The sequence below is a fragment of the Marmota flaviventris genome, chromosome 3 (genome assembly GCF_047511675.1).
Source record: "Marmota flaviventris isolate mMarFla1 chromosome 3, mMarFla1.hap1, whole genome shotgun sequence".
Classification (NCBI taxonomy): domain Eukaryota; kingdom Metazoa; phylum Chordata; class Mammalia; order Rodentia; family Sciuridae; genus Marmota; species Marmota flaviventris.
This window is the reverse complement of record NC_092500.1, coordinates 20,703,218-20,724,781: the sequence shown is the minus strand read 5'-3', so window position 1 is coordinate 20,724,781 and position 21,564 is coordinate 20,703,218. Positions and strand designations below refer to the sequence as shown.

Here is a 21,564-nt window from a genome sequence, read left to right as displayed (position 1 = left end):
TTCATGCCTTCAGGCTAGCAACATGGTGAGTGTCAAAGTATAAACTTATTCTTTCGAAAAATGTTAAATTTTGGTATAAATCTAATCTCTTAAAGATTCTAGACATTAATACGTTTTCCCCTTTTTCTAAACAGATTTTGTTAATTTTCCTACAAAAAATGGATTTGCTACTAACCAAAACTCCTCCTGACGAAATAAAGAACAGTGTTTTACCGATGGTTTATAGAGCACTAGAAGCTCCTTCTATTCAGATCCAGGTACAAAGCTTGCTTTTCTATAATGATGATTTTGATTCTTAAAGCAGAAAAAAGAAGTCAAGTACATTTTAGGTTTAAGTCATAACATTTCATATGAAGCTCAGTAGTAAATATATTTATTGAATTATATTATTGATGTACTATTATTAAAATGTATCTGTTTATAACTAAAGAATCAGTTGAGAAATGCCTGTTTCATGAGCTAGACCATATTTATCAGAAATGTAATATTGTGGAACAAAGTTGGATTTACTATGGTTTGAATTATTGTATACTTCTTTCTGAATGGATAATTATCAATGAAGATTTTAAAAAGGTTTATGTGACTTTCTTATGAAAGCATTAAGTATTTTCCATGCTCATAATTTTCTTTTATGCTTGATAACTCAAATTTTTGTTTAGTAATGCTGTTCCTCTTTCAGTGAAGTTAATTTGTATTGCAAGGAGATAGATAAGCACAGTAATTTAGTGTGACCACTCTTTTTTAAAAATATTTTTTAGTTGTAGATGGACACAATATCTTTAATTTTTATTTATTTATTTTTATGTAGTGCTGAGGATTGAACCCAGGGCCTCATGAGTGCGAGGCAGGAGTGGTACCACTGAGCCACAACCCCAGCCCCAGTGTGACCATTCTTAGTGCATGTGTAGTCAGTAACGCTTTTGTCACTAACTCTGTGGCTTCCTGTGTTCTCTATCAGAAGATGTCTTTAATATAAAGACACAACTAGGACAGAAACAAGACTCTTTATTATGTTTGAGCACAAGGAAGGCAGCATGTAGGAACAGAAATCCCAAACTAACTCAAAGGACAAAAGTGTTTTGCACCTGTTCTCTGCATCATGCTTCTTTATGCATTGCATGTTTCATTATAAGCTGAATTTCCACCTTGTGTGCTTTTTACTATGCTAATAAAGTAAAGATAACTTCAGATTACTTTAGTGACTATTCTTTCTATATATGCATTCGCCTCTTACCATGTGGAATTTGCTCCTTTTTCTCTGAGAAAGTCTCTCATGTTTATAGAACAGGGAAAACTATTGTCCTGTCTCAGTGGGTTTGATTTTAGTGAAATTGTCTTGTCTTGCTCTGGTTTCTTGATGTTTCTGATGACCACATAGTTTTAGAAGGCTGAGCTGATTTCCCAACCTCCTGTCTTTGGGTGTATTATCTTAATTTTATACCCTTGAAGATTGGTCCACTGTTAACTCCCAGTTTTCTGGTATGTCTGTTAACCCCATAATACTGAGAGCTGGCTTGGTTGTCTGTCTCATTCTTTTGTGAGATATTTTCCGTCCTTTATTGTTAAGAGGTCCTGTTTTTCCATGGAGTCCCTGCTTGTCTCATTTTGTCTTACAAAGGCGATCTTAAAACAAATACTTTGTTAAACTGTTAATTCTGTAGTTTTTGCTATTAAAATTTGGTTTTTTTGGCTCTCTATCTGGAAAAACATTCTGGATTTCTATTAAAAGTATAATTTAGCCAGGTGCAGTGGCACACATCTGTAATCCCATTGACTTGAGAGGCTAAAACAGGAGGATTGCAAGTCCGAGGCCAGCCTCATCAAATTAGTGAGGCCCTAAACAATTTAGTGAGACCTGGTCTCAAAATAAATAAGGGCTGGAAATGTAGCTCAGTGGATAGTGCCCCTGGACTCAGTCCCCAGTAAATTCCCCTCTCAAAAGTGTAATTTAATTTTTTCATCTTGGAAAATGTCTACTTATGTTAAGAACATCTCACTGCAGAAATGGGTTCATGTTTGAAAGGTTATGGTCTTTTTTTAAAAAGTCTTTTTTCCAGAAAAGAAATTCTGACAAAAAAACTCTGGAATTTAAACTTATGAAAGTTTTTAATTTTTTTTCCTTCTTATGCACCTAGTACCACATATTTCAGGTCACTTTTTAAACTTATTTCAACCTTTGTGATTTTATTCAAGGGTGTGAGGAGATTGTTGTCAGATTTTTTTCTCTCCCCTTATAATTAGATCTTAGGTTGAGTGGGGAAGATGTGCTTACCTCTGTTTTTCAGCTCTTTTTAAAGGGGCCATAATTATAGCCTCCTGAAATGTTATTGAAAGCCCAGTTCAGTCAAGCTGGTTTTATATTTAAAGAAATTAAGGAGGAGGGAAGAAGGTTGAGGATAAAGGGCCATTTTTCTTCATAATCAAACCAACAAGTATCAGCCAGTATTTAATTAAAATAGTTAATACATAGTTAAGTCCAGTAGTGCGACTTTGCTTAATTTTAAAAACCAGCATTTCTGATAATCACTCAATATAAATTTTAGTCACCAGTCTAATTAACTAGTTTCAATATGCCTGAATTTGATAAATTGTATCTAAATAATTGAGAGAGTTCTAGAGAAAGCAAGAAACATGAATCTTTTTCTCATGTTTCAGGCAAGGAGAAGTCTGGAATATAACTTCTGAAATTCATTTCTAAGTAGAAGTTTTAAAAATAAAGTTTGATTATAAATATTTAAGAGGTTAGAGGTGGTTCTGAAGCACACTTGGAAATGTAGTAGATGGTTTACAAAGGATAGGGACCTTAAATAGAAGCATAAAAATACATCTGACAAAGTTTAAAAATTATTTACCTTTTAAATCAATTACAGAAGATGTGTTCATCGCCTCACCACCAATTATAGAGAAGACATAAAATAAGAAGTCTCAAAGTTCCTGAGAATTTGCTGATTAGATTTCCTTAAGGTTTTGTTTCTTTCATTCTCCTGTTATTCATCCTGAAAGAGCTCCCTTCTCCCTTAGCCTAGTGATTTAGACATAATTTAACTTTGCCTGTTTATAACCTTTTCCCCTGAGTTCAATTATATAGCATTGAGTACTTTCAAACTGCTTTGTAATAATACAAGTATTAGGGGTCCTTGGCTGAAAGTCTGTCTTGTTGCTCTTTGTCTGTTGTCGTCTTAAAGGCTGACCTTCCCTAAGGAGGCTCTGGTATCAGGAGCAGGTTTTTCACTGCTTGCTAATCCTTGCCCTTTCTCTTTTGTTTGTGGAACGTTGTCCCTTAAATGTAGCTTGTATTTTTAAGAAATTTTATCTTTTATATATTTTTTGTTTTTAATTGACACAGTAATTGTACAGTGTGATATTTCCATCCATGTATACAATGTGTAAAGATAGATCAGGGTAATATGTGCCACCTTAGACGTTTATCATTTCTTCATGTTAAAAATATTCCAGATCCTCTTTACTAGTGTTTTTGAAATATTTATTGTTGTCAACCAACTTATTCCACTGTGCTATAGAACATTGCAAGCTGTTCCTTCTATCTAGCTTTGTGTGCCCCTGTACCCATTAACCATCCTGTCTTTCTCCCTCTTATGCTTCCCAGGCTCTGATGACCACTATTCTGTTATTTACTTCTGAGATCAACTTTTTATCTTCCACATGTAATTGAGAATATGTGGTATTTGTTTTAGTCCCTGACTTATTTCCTTAACATGATGCTTTTAAGTTTCATTCATGTTGCTGCAAATAACAGAATTTTGTTCTTTTTTATGGTTGAATAATAATAATCCATTGAGTATTTTATATATATATATACACACCATATTTTCTTCATTTATACATTGATGTATACCTCAGTTATTTTAATTTCTTAACTTTTGTGAATAGTGCTGCAATAAACATGTAAATTCAGTATCTCTTCAAGGTATTGCTTCCAGTTCCTTTTGGACATACACCCAGTAGAAGGATTGGTGGATTATAATTTAGTTCTATTTCTAGTGTCTTGCCTCTATGCTGTTTGCCATAAATTTCTAGTGTCTTGCCTCTATGCTGTTTGCCATAATGCCTCTACTAATTTGCATTCCCACTTACTCTTCATTCTTACCTGTAGCTTTTATTTCTTATCCACAAATTATTATAATTAATCAATTATTATAGTTCTGAGTAAATACAAACATATAAACCTCTACATCTGCCTTTAGAAATTTGGGAATAAATTATAACAAATAAAGTTCAGGCCAGTATTTTGGTAACTTTTTCTTAGTAGTTAATTTCTGTGGGCTAACTATAAGTGAATATCTTTAATTTGCCTGATATTGTCAGTAGCTTCTTTCTTGATACATATGTGCTCCTGTATTATCCTTAGTAATGTCCTTTTTTGTGCTTTCTACAAGGATCATTTTGTCCTTACAAGTTATCTGAAATCTCTGTTCTTTAGCCAGTTAGTTCTCAAGTCATTTCTTCTTCTTTTCCTTATCTCATTGAATCCTCAAATCACCCTGTCTCCCTCATTTTCTTGTTATCACCATTCCTAGTTAAATTATTTATTTATTTTTGATGTTGGGGCTTGACCCCAGGGCCTCACAAATGCCAGCTATACCTCTAGCCTAAAACATTTATATTATGGCATGATATTAGTTATCAAGAATGTCTTTAACTTTTTTCTTTTTTTTAATGAGTTATTCTTTCAGAATTTTAAAGTATAATTTTATTTTGGTATCTGCAGGGGATTGGTTCCAGTGACCCTCGGATACTAAAACCTGCAGATGCTCAAGTTCATATATAAAATAGCATAGTACTTGAATATGACCTACACCTATTCTCCTATAGATTACTTATAATACCTAAAGCAGTGTAGAAGTAAATAATTGCATTGTTTAGGGAATAATGCCTTTTTTTTTTTTTTTAACCAGGGATTGAACCCAGGGGTGCTTAACTACTGAGCCACATCCTCAGTCCTTTTTATTTTTTGAGACAGGGTCTTGCTAAGTTCCTGAGGGCCCTGCTAAGTTGCTGAGGCTGGCTTTGAACTTTTGATCCTCCTGTCTCAGCCTCCTGAGCCGCAGGATTTCATTTGTGTGCCAGCATGCCCAGTGCCTTTTTGAAGTCTGTACATATTCAGTAAAATTATTTTTTTTGAATAATTTTAATTTTGATTGGTTGTTCATGGATGTGGAACTCATGAATACAGAGTCAACTATACTTAAAAATATAAAGAAGTAAATTCCTCTCTCAGAAATGATTACACTTAACATTGATTCCAGATACATCATTCTAGTCTTTTTATCCTAAGCTTATATAGACAGACACATGTACACAAAAATTTAAAAATTGAAATTTTATAATGTCATCTTAATATATTTTCTCCTTGATATTATTAAGAGCTCTAAAATTTTTTTTAAAAAGTATTGTAGGGCTGGGGTTGTGGCTCAGTGGCAGAGCGCTTGCCTTGCACATGTGAGGCACTGAGTTCGATCCTCAGCACCACATAAAAATAAATAAACAAAGATTAAAAAAAAAAGCATTGTATTACATACTATCATAGGGATATATATATATAAAGGCCAAGAGATCCTTTAATTAAAAAATATTTTTTACATGATTTTATACTTGATTTTTTCCTTATAAAAGATAATAAAACCTATGTGTTCTTACTTTTAAGGGGTCTGGGGTTCTAGATCAGTGATAGAGACCTACGCTTGGAATGTAAACAAATAAACAAAGATTTGTGTTAAGGAAAGAGATTAGGAATCACACTAGGGAGTTTTGTATACTGTATGTTAGCTGTTATGACTTTTGTTTATTTTGAGTTTTTGTGTTTTGTTTTTGAAATGGGATCTTCATATGTTGCCCAGGATAGTCTTATAACCCCTAGGCTGATCAAATAATCCCTCCCACATCAGCCTCCATAGTGCTGGGACTAAAGGAGAACACTACTGTGTCTGGCTTAACAATCTAGTATAACCCTGAGGAAGGTCTTCTGAGCCCTTTTCCTTATCTGTAAAACTGAAAAGTGTTTTTAATCGTTCTTTTTAGGAAGAATATTGAAAGAACCACATAATACATGTGGAAATTTATTTCAAACTATGACAAATTAACCATACAAATGAAAAATGCTTTTGAATATGTGAGATAAAGGATGAGAGAATCTTTTTCTAAGATTGATCAGATTTATTTTCTTAATAGGAGCTGTGTCTAAACATCATTCCAACCTTTGCAAATCTTATAGACTACCCATCCATGAAAAATGCTTTGATACCAAGAATTAAAAATGCCTGTCTACAAACATCTTCCCTTGCTGTAAGTAGTTACTTGCATGTTAATTTTTTTTCAGTAATTTAAATCATTTTCTTATTGTTTAATAACCCTATTATGGTTTGTTCATATAATTGGTCTTGGTTATAAGTCACCTGTATATAAAAATGAGCTATAGTTTTTTTGATATGCATTTTATAATATTACATCCCTAACCTTACCCGCCTTCCGTGTCTTTGAGTGCTTCAATAGAAAAGCTGAGTGATTATTTTTCTCCTAATCCTTTTCTTTTTAAACTCACAAGTTATTTTGTTCTTAGTTTTAAAATAATCATAAGAAATTGTTGGTGTATAAGCCTAAAAACTTTTTGAATGGCTTCCTTTTATAAATTGCCTTTATTTTTAGTCATCTGTCTCTAAGTTTCTTATTCTCCACTTACTTGCCCACTTTCAGGAAAAGGTAGAGGGCAGTAAAACAATAAATTAATATGAGTACAGTGGGGAAAATAGTTTTACTAAAAAATATGGACCAAAGATAGGTACCTGGGTCCTTTGATTATAGAATTTTAACACTAGGTTACTTGTTGGTCAAGGAAGTAGAACCAATAACATAATTTTCATTATCTCATACCAAAAATAGTAAAGTTCCTAACCTTCTCTCTAAGAATTTATCACAATGATATTTCACTGTAGAAGTAATATTGAGGGAGAAATGTCTTTCCTTTGCCTGATTAGTTCTTTATTTGATATTTGATAAAAAGCATATTATTAAATTTAAAGATCCCATCCATCTTTATCTGATGGGATATAAATTTAAATAAAATAAACATTTTTAGCTTAATATGATTATAGGCAAAAAGCAGTATAATTGATATGATTTTACTCTATAGCCATCTAATCTATTTCAGTTTATGTTTTTTGGTAGAAAGACTCAGTGTAGAAAACATAACATCATTGCCCAAATGAACAAGTATGAAATGAAATGAAGTCAAGAATCTTGTTCTTCTTCTCACTTTTATACTAACTACCTTTGTGGCTTTGAGCAGTTCCTTTTACCTCTCTGAGTCTTTCTTCATCATCATTAAGAGGATTTCAAAGGCAGTCTTTGAAGTTCTCAGTTTATGATTGAATTTTCAAAATAGATGATGGCTTTATATACATAGCTTAAAATTCAGTTTTCAAAGTGCCATTTCAAAAAATCTTACTACTATATCTTATGGCAGTACACATTTTAGCATACATTTTCTGCAAGTATACATTCTTGTTCAGTTCTGAGTACTTTTTTTTTTTACCTCGGAATTGTCAGATTTTATGCCAATAATTTTTCCAAAAACGTGGGGTCTGACCATTATGTGAAACTGTTTTCACCCCCAAAATTGTGCTGGTATTACTTAAAAATTATTTATTATGTACCTGTCTTTTATGCAAGATTAGATTGCATAGAGTATTCATGAATACATATTAATGCTTATGACAGTTATGCAGTGAAATATGTTATATATGCAGAGGAACCATAGGAAATTAAATGAAATGATCTACATTAATGCCCACTGATGTTTATGTCTCTGTTAAAGATGCTAACTGAAAAAAAAAAGATGTGTTGTTTACAAGAATTTATAATGAATATATTTATAACAGTAACTGGAATGGATTTGCATTTTATATATCACTTTTTTAAGTGCTTTTTTTTTTTTTTTTGTATTGGGGATTGAACCCAGGGATACTTAATCATTGAGCTAAATCTGAGCCCTTTTTTATTTCTTATTTTGAGACAGGGTCTTGCTAGGTTGCTTAGGCCCTCACTAAATTGCTGAGGATGGTCTTGAATTTGCAGTCTTCCTGCTTCAGCTCCCAAGTCTTCAGGGTTATAGGTGTTTGCCGCCATGGCTGCATTAAGTGCATTTTAGGTAGCACTTTTCAGTGCTCCTGCTTACCTTCAGGGTGGCACATGTTCATTTCTGAGTTGCATTCATGGGCACATTGTCTAAGATTTAAAAATTCTAACCTGGAAATTTTATAAAACATATGTTGTGAGTTAGACTTATACCTTAATATTGAAAATAAAGAAAAAAAATTCTACACAGGTAAAATACTTGTGTGATTAATGTTGTATATTTACATAAAATAAAATAAAATCAGAATTTATAGTTTCTCTTAATAAAAAATATATGCACATATGTATTCCAGCAGATGTAGCATTTCCTATTATAAAACTTAATCTGACAAAGTTAAGCCTTCAGATATCATGAATTTATAATATTTCTCATTTAAATTTCAGAAAACTCATTTTTTTAGAAATGGAAAATTATTTTCACTTTTTCTGTACAAATATGGTGTGATTTTAACCAAATTATTTTCTACTTTTCTTAGTTTACTTTTTTAAAAATTATTTATTTTTTAGTTGTCTTGATACAATATCTTTATTTTATTTATTTTTATGTGGTTCTGAGGATTGAATCCAGGGCCTTGCACAAGCTAGGTTAGCACTCTACTGCTGAGCCACAATCCCAGCCCTTAGTTTACTTTTTTGTTTTTTTTAAACTGGAGTTTTATTGATATTAGGGGTTTTGATTCTATTTTAACAGATTCTAGCTAAGAACTAGGATATGACCTATTTATCAAAAGTTGAGTCAGGTCTTGGTAACTGTGTCAAAGACAGTTAGAAATAGAAAACTGCATTTTAGATAAATATGGATAATTTTAAATGTGAAAATATTTAGTTTTGATCCAGATATGGTGACACAGCAACTTGGGAGGCTGAGGTAGAGGATTGCAAGTTCAGAACCAGCTTCAGCAAATTAGTGAGGCCCTAAACAACTTGTACCTCCTCTTAAAATAAAAAGGGTTGGGGGTATTGCTCAGTGGTTAAGCACCTCCAAGTTCAAACCCCAGCACTCCCCCCATCCTCCACACATAAAGAATTGAACCAGAATTAAAATAAAATATTGAAATCCTTGTGAAATTTATCAGTTAGTAGGAAGAATGAATTTCTTTTTAAAACTGAAATGTTCCCAAAGGAATGTTCTCAGTCAATACCTATGTAGATAAAGTTTCTCAAATTCTCATCACTGTATTTAAAATAATACAGAATTGAAGTCATTCCTTTATCTTCAGCTAACCAGTGTCCTGGTAAAGTAATCACAAATTCTTTCTGAAGTCAGGAGAATTAGAATAAGTGAATTTTCTGTGTTAATATAACATGTCTTCAAAACCTACTTTTATTCTTGAAATTTTAGCATATATCTATATGAAGATGAAATTTACACTAAATATTTTGTTCTATGTTACATAGACTTTACATGGCTAATGCAATTCATTTTAATAGGTTCGTGTGAATTCCTTAGTGTGCTTAGGAAAGATTTTGGAATACTTGGATAAGTGGTTTGTACTTGACGATATACTACCCTTCTTACAACAAATTCCATCCAAGGAACCTGCAGTCCTCATGGGAATTTTAGGTACCTGAAACTTAAAGTCATTTTATTCTACTTTATTATTTTATAGTTATGCAAGTAAATTTTCCATTTTATAAAACCATTGTACTTGCTTTTCATTATTATAGCAATCAGTAATTGAAATATGATGGGATAAATATTGTAATATAACTTTGCTCTTTGTGTTGATTTTAGTAAAAGCATTAGTGTCTTTTTTAAAAATATTTTTTATTCTAATTAGTTATACATAACAGTAGAATACATTTTGACACATCATATATCATGGAATATAACTTCTCATTCTGGTTGTACATAGTATAGAGTTACACAGGTCATGTAATCATATATGCACATAGGTTAATAATGTCTAATTCATTCTACCCAATTCCTTCCCCATGTCCCCTCCCCTCCCTTTACTACCCTCTGTCTAGTGCAAAATACCTCTATTCTCTCCCACCCCCTATTGTGAATTAGCCTCCGAATATCAGAGAAAACATTTGGCCTTTGGTTCTTTGGGATTGGCTCATTTTACTTAGCATAATATTCTCCAGTTCCACCCATTTACCGGCAGATGCCATCATTTCATTGTTCTTTAAGGCTGAGTAATATTCCATTGTGTATATGTACCACAGTTTCTTTATTCATTTATCTGTTGAAGGTCGCCTAGGTTAGTTCTATAGTTTAGCTACTGTGAATTGAGTGCTATAAACATTGATGTGGCAGTGTCACTGTAGGTAGGGCATTAGAATCTTCACATTTATAAAGGATAAGATGTTTGGGAGTCCTAACTTTGCAAATATCATGATAGCATATAGTTTTCCCCATAAAATGGTACACAGTAAGAGAGACAAAGTTGAAATTCTGATAACAGTCTTCTAAGAGGCAAAGTATTTTTTCTGCCTTATTTTATCCTCCCCCAAATACAATGAGATAGCTATTATTATTATTTTTTATAACAATGAAACTAAGGCTCAGATAGGTTGAGTTATTCAAGATCATACAGCTGGGGAGTAGTAAAGCTGATTTTAAAAATTTATATACATTTGAATCTTAACCATTATGTTTTATTGCTAAGTGATTTGTTGATTAAGCATATTAGTTTTAAAGCACATTTTATTCTATTGGCAAATTACTCTGTCCAAAAACTCTGAAATTGTATATAGTTAAAGCTGTGAAAATATAATATGGAAATGTCAGAGCAAATGTCTAAGAACATCCTCTTATAATAGAAACAGACATAACTATAGAAGCAAAAAAAATCTTTTATTAAATTTGAGATTTTTTATTTTTAAGAGACACTATACTACTTATTTAGGTACCTTAACACTTACTATAATGTGCAACTTAGTGCATATTTTTAGAAATGATTAGCAAATATTTATTATAGATCTCTGTGGATATAGAACTCTTGGGTTATGGTATGAATCTTTTTTTTTGCTCAAAGAAGTTCATTTTGAGCAAGAGTTTTGCATAGTAGAAAGGGGCTCTGATTCTAATCTGAGTTCTCTTGGTTCCTGGTTCCTGGGGTGATTTTGAAAAGTTTCTTCAGTTATTAAATAAGGATAAAAATAACATCATTGTAGGATTTTTATAAGAATTCAGTGAAACAAAGAGATATAATGAGCATATAATGAGCATAGTGTCTAGTAAATAGTTAATAGATGCTTAATAAAAGTATTGTTTGCGTACATCAGCTATGTGTATATTAACAATAATAGCAGATAGGGCAGATAAAGCTTTGGATTATATATAGAACACTTAATAACACAAAGGTATTCAGAGAATTAGGAGCAAATGTACAATTTACAACCAGAAAACTGGAATGGGTAAAACAAGTGTGGTCTTGAAGGTCAAATAAATAGGTGAGACAGTAGGGAATGATAGTGGGGTTAAATTTTTAAGTTTCAAACATGTTGAATTTTATTTGATAAAAAGTGAATACATGTAATGTACATATACTTAAACACTTTGAAATAGATGCCTTAAGTGTAGATGTGAAGTCTGAAATAGATGTTTTATGAACAGAGGAGTATTCTGTAACCTTACTGCTTTACTGTGAGAACTGAACCTGGATCTGATTAAGCTTTTTTTTTTTTTTTAAATATTTGTTGTTGTTGTAGGTGGACGCATTACCTTTATTTTATTTATTTATATGTGGTGTTGAGGATTGAACCCAGGGCCTCACATATGCCAGGAGAGCGCTCTACCGCTGAGCCACAACCCTAGCCCTGATTAAGCTTTTAATATGCTATTGTTACATGCACAAAAGAGCATAGGATAAATATGCCATACTATTTAAATCTGTATTGATGATAAGGCTGAAATTATTCTGATCCATATGTAAGAGCATCCTCATTCTGAGGTTCTAACTGGGAAAAATTTGTACTATACCAATTACCAAAAAATTTCATACAGACATGCTGTTTGAATGATTACTATTAACTTATAAACACTTTAACTTATAAAATTGGTCACATTCTTTTCTATCAGGTATTTACAAATGTACTTTTACTCATAAGAAGCTGGGAATCACCAAAGAGCAGCTGGCTGGAAAAGTGTTGCCACATCTCATTCCTCTGAGTATTGAAAACAATCTCAATCTTAATCAGGTAGGAATATTTTTGTGTTTATTCAGTTTACTGTTTTCTTGGAATTATATATGTTGTATAACTATATAAGTATATTACATGTAAAAATTGATGAAACAAGGAAAAATATGGCAGAGTTAGATGAAGAAAGTTTATGGGTAGGAAGGGAAGATAGATAAATATAAATATTTGGGAACTGATAAATGAGCAGAATGTTGAAAGATGAGTAGTGTTGTAACTACTTTAGATCCAGGCTGAGAAACTAACATGAATAAAGAACAAACTCAAGCAATGTGTTGGAGATTATATTTGTTATTCATTGCTATATAATGTCATTGCAAATTTATTGGTTTTTTTTTTTCTCCATATTTTTGGTTGTGGGTTTGTTTGTTTTATGTTGTGCCTTGGCCTTGTATGTGCTAGGCAAGCACTCTACCACTGAGCTACTGTCAGAAAATTGCCTGTGCTGTCCTTGGACTTGCCGTCCTCCTGCATCAGACTCCCAAATAGCTAGGATTACAGGCATTGACCACCTGTGCCTGGCTAAATTTAGTGTTTTAAAGAAAATCACATTATCTCACAGTTTCTATGGATTAACCAAGCCAGGGCTTGGCTTAGTTGGAGTCTCTACTCAGAATTTCTCATAGTGCTGAGTCAAGGACTTAGGGCTCACTTGAAGGCCCATCTGGTGGATAATCTACTTCTAAGTGCATTTACATGGTTTGTGGCAGGATTCAGTTCCTTTTGGCAGTTGGACTGAGGGTCTTAGTCCTAGCTGGGTGATAATTGTATGCCACTGTTGGTTCTAGGCCACGTTGGCTTCTCTACCATGGCAGGTTGTGTCATGAAAGCCAACAAGAGAGTTTGGCCTAGAAGGAAGTCACCCGTCTTGCTTAAACTCTAAAGATATGAGATTACACACGGCCATAAAAAGCAGTAGAAGGAGATAATTGGGAACCATATTAAAGAGCTTATCTGCTACAGAGAAGAAGTAATTCAATTTGATATGTAGGGGAAAATAGGATAAGATAAAGTAAGACTAAAATGGGTAGCCTTTAAATGCCAGTCTGATTTAGGTATTTGAACTTTCAAGATGTATGTATTTGGGCAAAAGTATAATGTATGTTCAAAAATTATTATAGAATTCTCTCTATATACCTCTTGATACAGTTACCATAGCTATGGTTACTCTGACTCTTCCTGAAGAGTTAAACTCTTCTTCAAAGTCTGGTTATTATGGTTTATTATTCATTGTAACCCCAACCCTTAGTGCAGTGCCAAAACCAAAAACCAGATTGAGAGAAAACTTGAGATATAAAGTCACAACAAGATATTTTTTGTTTACAGTGGAAATGGTGTTTAATGAAGTATAATGGAGAAGTATGAGAAGAGTTACTGTTTAACTTGAGAATATCAGAGATGGATAGGCAGGGCAGATTTAGAAAGAAGGACTCAAAAGTGATTTGTTGCAATGAAGGAAGCAGAAAGTTTCAAAATAAAACGAGATTTTTTGGCAGTGTGGAGAGTACTGAGTGAGCAGTTTTGAGGTAGAGAAACTTGTGAAGGATTTAACATTCTGTTTGAAGGAATAGGATAAGCCTTTGAAAGTTTGTTCCTAGATTTGATACTTTATCTTGGGTGGCAAGATTGGGTTTAGGGTTGGCAAAATAGGAGACATTGAATACTAAAGAGGAATAGGATAATATGCCCTTTCATCTGTTTTGTAATTTCTGTTTGTGGTTCTCATAATTCTGATTTAGGATGTTTTAATATATTTCCAAATGCTTATTTTAGGATGTATGATTCCATTTGAAATCTTATGTTTTCTTCAGCTTTATGATTTCTTTTTTAGGGCCTATTTTCATCTTCAGAAATACTTTGGATCATATCTTTCTGGTGCTTTACAGTAGGTTAGCAGAGATATGATCTGCTTTCCTATTCATGGTCAGGGTTCCTAATTCATGTTCTGATGGTTGTGATGTAAAATAATTTAAGTATACTATACTTTAAGTGAAAAGAGATAAAGGAACTTAGTAAAAAGACATTTTTAACATTTGATTAAAAAACTGCAGAGGGCTGGGTTGTGGCTCAGTGGTAGAGCATTTGCCTACCATGTGCGAGGCCTTGGGTTCGATCCTCAGCACCACATAAAAATAAACAAAGTTATTAAAAAAAAAAAAAAAAAAACTTCAGACACACTGAACAATCTATGATGTGTTTATGGAAAGCTTCTAAGACCCCCCAACCCCCTGGACAGATTGGATGGCTCATTGGTACCCATGTATAGGTATACTTATAGTTCCTGTTTATTGTGGTGAAAGGATATAAAGCAAAATTGGGAAAGGGGAAAGATTCATAGGGCCCAGTCTGGAAGAAAGTTGGCACAAACTTCTAGAGGTCTTTCCTAGTGAAATCACATAGGATGCTCTCAGTTTGCCTAATAATGAGTTGTGACAAAATGAAATTTTATCACCTAGGGAATCTCACTGGAGACTCAGTACCCAAAGTTTTTATTGAGAACTGATCATGTAGTATCCTCTGCTTGGCATGTTCTCAAATCCAGACTCCCAAAAGGAAAGCAGGTGTTCAGCATGTCATAAATTCTTTGTAGAAGCAGTTTAAGTGTAGGGAACCACTCTTATCAGTTAATAATGGAATCCATCCTGAAATCTAAGTTCCAGTTACCAGCCAGAGGCTGACTTGGTAAGCAGACCTAAAAATAGCTGTTCAGGCCTATCATGTTAACTCTTCTTTGCACAAACTACACGCAACAATATGAATGAATCTCACAAACATAAAGTAAATGAAACAGATGATTCTATTTATATAAAGTACAAAAACAGTTTACATAGCTGGAAGTCAAAATAGTGCTTATCTGTAGGGGTTGGGAGTGGGAAATGACTAGAAGAGGTTAGAAGAAAGCTTCTGGGGTGCTGACAATGTTTTGTTTCTATATCAGGCTACTGGTTTTGATGGGCATGTTCAGTTTGTGAATTTTTTGAGCTGTGTATATACACACACACAGATTTTTCTATTAATATATTATACTTCAGTGAAGGTTTTTAAAAAACGAATCAGAAAGTCATAATAAATGGTTGAAGCAATATACTTTTTGTAATTCTCATGATAAGATGAAAAGAAAGAGTCTTCCTGTAACTTATGGTGTCATTAGAATAACTTGTTTAAGATGATCTAGAGGTACTATAAGAATCATGGACCATTAACCAAAGTTTAACCAAAAAAAAAAAAAAAAGATGTAGTATTAGGCATATTTATGAATTTTAATTATTTGAAAGATGAATTGATTTAATATTTGTTGATTTAATATTTCTGCTAAATTTTCAAAAAACAGTGTTCATTCTAGCCAAATTTGTCATTTTTCTAACAATTTGTTTAAACAGAAGTTTTTTATATATTATTAAATGAATTGAGTTGTCCAGATAGGACAACTTATCAATGTATAACTGCTGGAGTAAACTTATGTAAAACCTTTGAAAACTTAGCAGTAGAGTATTACTTAGCATGTGTGAGGCCCTGGGTTCAGTTCTCAGTGCCAGAAAAAAAAAAAAAATCCTGAAATAATAGCTGTCTGACAACTTAGTATACATATATAACTCATTGAAACATGTTTTCTTGAACTTAAAAGCCTCATCAGCTATCTTGTCACCACCATATAAAGGTTATAAAAACTTTCTGTGATATGCTGAATTTAAATGTACTATGCTTGTTGTGAGCCACTGGAAAAATACACAATTGTGATTAGCTTATTTACCTTAATTGATTACTGCAAACTTGAAATTTTATAACCATATCAATTTCTTATTATACCAGTTCAATTCTTTCATTTCCGTCATAAAAGAGATGCTTAGTAGATTGGAGTCTGAACATAAAACTAAACTGGAGCAACTTCATATAATGCAAGAACAGCAGAAGTAAGTAGGTTGTAAATGAATTGCACATTGTCCAGTAGTGAGATAAAAATTACCTCATGATTGATATTTTAGAATATGGAATAGAAAAATTGCTGGATTTTAATTTGACCATATTTAAAAATTTTCTGACATATTAAGTTGAATTGAGATAAAATAGGATGTTGAAAAATCTGACTTCTGAGTACAAAAATGTAATATACTTTAATCGTAGCATTTTCTCTACATAAGGGATTTTCTCAGAATTTTGTCAGTTTTAGCCATTGGACTCGTAATCGTAGGTTATTAAACACCTTATCTCAAATGTTGTTTTTAAAAAGGACTTTTAAACAAATGTTTTTTTTTATTAAATTGTTTTTATTTATATATGACAGCGGAATGCATTATAATTCATATTACACATATAGAGCTCAAATTTTTCATATCTCTAATTGTATACAAAGTATATTCACACCAATTTGTGTCTTCATACATGTTCTTTGGATAATGATGACAAAAGTTATTTTTTTGAACAAGCAGATATTATTAGTAGAAAACAATGGACAATATTATACTCTCTCTAAAGAATGATGTTGCAATTTATTTGGATTCTAATAAATTCTGAAGGCAAACAGTTTTTAGGATGTGTATTTTAAAATATGCATTTGTTTTTATTGCTTTGTTATAATTCATCTCTTCTGTAGATCTTTGGACATAGGAAATTCAATGAATGCTTCTGAGGAGATAAAAGTTACAAATGTTGGGAATCAGGTAAGATATTTAATTTTTGCAGAAAGTACTTAATGGTGTGCTTTATTTAGGGGCCTTTTAAGCAATAAAGTCACTTTTTTTTTTTTAACAGAGTGAAAGCATTTAATTTGTATAATACCCATAAACCAAGGAACGTATTTTTTTGTAATTTTAAAGTTTACTTACACACACACATACACACAGTAGTATTGTTTATTTTGAGACTATAGTAATCTTTATAACAAAAGTCTATGTTTTGAACTTAACTCTAAAAGAAATGAACTTGAATGGTTATCTTAACATGGAATAAAATGAGAGGCTGAGTCTTATGTGAGGTGGCTTCTTGACAAATCTTAGGTAAGGTGTTTTAGTTTTGAAACTAATCTTTGTCTCCATCTTGAATATTATTTTATAAGGTTTGTATGTATCAATTTAAAAAAAATTTAAAACAACTTGTTCTACTTAGTTATACATGACAGTAGTATGCATTTTGATACATTAAACACAAATGGATCATAACTTCTCATTCTTCTGGCTATACATGGTGCCATTTTTATTAGTTCTGTATCAGAGGTGCATGTGTTTAAAGATTTTTTCCTATTCTGTAGGCTCTCTCTTTATGTTATTGATTGTTTCCTTTGCTGAGAAGAAGCTTTTTAATTTGAATCCATTCTATGTATTGATTCTTGATTTTACTTCTTGTGCCAACAGTTTTATTCAGGAAGTCAGTACCTAAGCTGACATGATGAAGATTTGGGCCTCCTTTTCCTTCTATTAAGTGCAGGGTCTCTGTTCTAGTGCCTCAATCTTTGATACACTTTGAGTTGGTTTTGTGCAGGGTGAGAGGTTTAATTTCATTTTGCTACATATGGATTTCCACTTTTCCCAGCACCATCTGTTGAAGAGGCTATCTTTTCCCCAATGTATATTTTGGCACCTTTGTCTAGTATGAGATAACTGTATTTATGTGGGTTTGTCTCTATGTCTTCTATTTTATACCATTGGACTACATGTCTGTTTTGGGACCAATGCCATGCTGTTTTTGTTCCTGTTGCTATGTATTATAGTTTAAGGTCTGGTATTGTGATGCCTCCTGCTTTGTTCTTCTTGCTAAGGGTTGCTTTGGTATTTTGTTTCTCTTATTTTTCCAAATGAATTTCATGACTGCTTTGTCTTTTTCTATGAAGAACATCTTCAGAAACTTAATGGAAATTGCATTAATTTTGTATAGTGCTTTTGGTAGGATGGTCATGTTGACAATATTAATTCTGTCTATCCAAGAACATGGGAGATCTTTCCATCTTCTAAGGTCTTCTTCAGTTTTTTTCTTTAGTGTTCTGTACTTTTCATTGTAGAGGTCTTTCACCTCTTTTTTTCTTTTTTAGTTGTCAGTTTTTATTTATTTATATGTGGTGCTGAGAATTGAACCCAGTGCCTCACACATATTAGGCAAGCACTCTACCACTGAGCCACAACCCTAACCCTTCACCTCTATTGTTAGATTGATTCCCAAGTTTTTTTTTTTTTTTTTTTGAGGCTATTGTGAATAGGGTAGTTTCCTAATTTTTTTTCACATTGAATTCATCACTTATGTATAGAAATGCATTTGATTTATGGGTATTGATTTTATATCCTGCTACTTTGCTAATTTATTTATTAGTTCTAGACGTTTTTCTGGTGGAATTTTTTGGCTCTTTTAGATATAGAATCATGTCCTCAGCAAATAGTGATAGTTTGAGCTCTTTTCCAGTTTGTATCCCTTTAATTTCTGATTGCTCTGAATAGAGTTCCAAGGACTATGTTGAGTAGAAGTGGTGAAATAGGGCATCCTTGTCTTGTTCTAGTTTTTAGAGGGAATGCTCTCAATTTTTCTCCATTTAGAATGATGTTTGTCTTGTGTTTAGCATACATAGCTTTTAAATTTCTTTTTTGTTTAATAAACTCTTTTTTTAAAGTTATAAATGGACATAATATCTTTATTTTATTTATTTTATGTGGTGCTGAGTATCAAACCCAGTGCCTCACATGTGCTAGGCAAATGCTCTCCGATGAGCCACAACCCCAGCATGCATGCATAACATTTAGAGTATTGAGGTATGGTCCTACTATCCCTAGTTTTTGTGGTGTTTTGAACATGAAGAGGTGCTATATTTTGTCAATGCTTTTTCTGCATCTATTGAGATAATCATATGACTCTTATCTTTAAGTCTGTTGATGTGGTTTATTATGTTTATTGATTTCTGTATGTTGAACCAGCTTTGCGTCCCTGGAGTGAAACCCACTTGATCATGGTGCATTATCTTTTTAATAAGTTTTTGAATGCGATTTGCCAGAATTTTATTAAGAATTTTTGCGTCTTCATCAGGGATATTGGTCTGAAGTTTTCTTTCATTGAGTAGTGTCTGTCAGGTTTTGGTGTCAGGATGATACTAGCCTCACAGAATGAGTTTGGAAGGGCTCCCTCTTTTTCTATTTCATGGAATAATTTGAAGAGTATTGGTATTAATTCTTTGAAGATCTTATAGAACTCTGCTGAGAATCCATCTGGTTCTGGGCTTTGCTTGGTTGGTAGGCTTTTGATGGCGTCTTCTATTTCATTGCTTGAAATTGATCTGCTTAAATTGTGTATGTCCTTCTGACTTAGTTTGGGTAGGTCATATTTCTCTAGAAGTTTGTTGATGTCTTTGAGATTTTCTATTTTATTGGAGTATAAATTTTTAAAATAGTTTCCAATTATCTTCTATATTTTATTAGTGTCCATCATGATATTTCCTTTTTCATCACAAATTTTAGTAATTTAGTTTTCTTTCTCTTCGTCAGTGTAGCTAAGGGTTTATCAATTTCATTTATTTTTTCAAAGAACCAACTTTTTGTTTTACCAATTTTCCGAATTGTTTCTTTTGTTTCAATTTCATTGATTTCAGCTGTGATTTTAATTATTTCCTGTCTTCTTCTTTTGGTGTTGATTTGTTCTTCTTTTTCTAGGGCTTTGAGATGTAATGTTAGCTCATTTATTTGTTGACTTTTTATTCTTTTAATGTATGAGCTCACTGCAATGAACTTTCCTCTAAGCACTGCCTTCATAGTGTCCCAGAGATTTTGATATATTGTATCAGTGTTCTCATTTACTCTAAGTATTTTTTTTATTTCCTCCCTGATAAAATCACATTTTTATTGGAGTCTCTTTGAATGATGGAATTTTTCTGTTTCACTAGATTGACAAGGTTTTTAACAACATTGGAACAGATCTTCTGACTTGTGAATCAGAAAGTAAAGAAGATGGGTTACAAAATAGACATAAAAGAGTGAGTTTCTTTACTCTTTTTTAGCACTCTTATTTATATTGAAGGATTTCCTGTAAACCATGGGTTTTTATTGGGGAACACTATTTAGCATCTTAATAAGAAACATTTTGTAATTATCTTTTTGTATTATCTTCATGAAATATCTTCATCGTTGGAACATGACCTACCCCATGTAGCTTAAGATTTTTGGCTTCCTTTATTACTCGACCTCCCACATGGTAGCATTTCTAGATTGCCTGTCTTTTCTCACTCTGTGTTTCCTATGTTGATGGCAGTCACTTCAGATTGATGCTGTCTATCTACCTTGGGCTCTCCCTAATTGTTGTTCTTCAGTTATTTAATTTCTCTCTTCACTATATCCCAACAATTTGAGTTCTAAACTTTTTCTTTTCTTTCTTTTTTTTTTTTAGCCCAACAACTTCACCTCTCTTCTTCCCTTTCATTCTGTAGTAACAACTTTAACTTTTATGGTTCATTATAGACTTTTACTTTGGTCTTTTTTAAAAAGATTATTTTTTATATATTTTTAGTTGTTGATGGACCTTTATTTTATTCATTTATTTATATGCAGTGCTAAGAATTGAACCCAGTGCCTCACACATGCTAGGCAAATGCTCTACCACTGAACCACAACCCCAGCCCCTACCTTAACATTTTTTGAAGAGTACCAGTCAGTTATTTGGTAGTATGGTCTTCAATTTGTGTATGCCATTATTTTCTCATAATTAGTCAACATTTATTCATTTTTGGCAAGAATACCACAGAAATGTTGGAGTATACACCCCTCTTGGTTTATTCTGTCAGGAATATATGATCTCAGTATGACTTATTAGTGGTGAGCCAATGCTATTTGAAAGATAATTTCCAAAATAGATTTGATTCCATCTCATAGTGAATTAAAAATCTGAGTAGATTTTTTTCTTCTGTTTCCTATTAAAGTTTGTTCTTTCTCTAATTTTAAATAGTAAACTCTACAATGATACTTTTCTATTGAAATTTTAGTTACACCAATATAAAAAAATACCTAAGTCACTTTTTGACCTCTGCTGTTGTTCTTCTCTTCATTCACCAAATACGAGTACCTGTACATATAAATGGACTACTGGGCATAATAGTTTGTAAAATTATAAGAGAATATATTGTATGACCTTAAGGGGTAGCAAGGTTGTTAATAAAAGAAAAAGATTTCAGATCTTGATGCAGCTGTTGGTAGTGTAAGAATGTATTTATTTAGTTTTTCCTAGGCTTTTTGGTAAGTTTCTAAAATATTTTTTGAGTGAACTAGTTAGAATTGAACAAGATCTCTCAATTGCAGAATGAAA

At 32.4% G+C, this 21,564-nt stretch overlaps 1 protein-coding gene across 3 annotated transcripts in view; it reads left to right on the top strand.

The window, feature by feature from the left end:
* Scyl2 (SCY1 like pseudokinase 2) overlaps window positions 1-21,564 on the top strand; it is a 61,761-nt gene that overhangs the window by 36,691 nt on the left and 3,506 nt on the right. For 2 of the 3 annotated variants that reach the window (XM_027947177.2, XM_071609603.1), the window contains exons 10-16: window positions 135-257; window positions 6,190-6,303; window positions 9,583-9,715; window positions 12,182-12,300; window positions 16,111-16,211; window positions 16,892-16,958; window positions 20,153-20,242. In XM_027947177.2, coding sequence (XP_027802978.1) covers window positions 135-257; window positions 6,190-6,303; window positions 9,583-9,715; window positions 12,182-12,300; window positions 16,111-16,211; window positions 16,892-16,958; window positions 20,153-20,242 — 747 coding nt within the window. The remainder of the gene's footprint in view (window positions 1-134; window positions 258-6,189; window positions 6,304-9,582; window positions 9,716-12,181; window positions 12,301-16,110; window positions 16,212-16,891; window positions 16,959-20,152; window positions 20,243-21,564) is intronic. The other variant, XM_071609604.1, reaches the window with a different exon arrangement.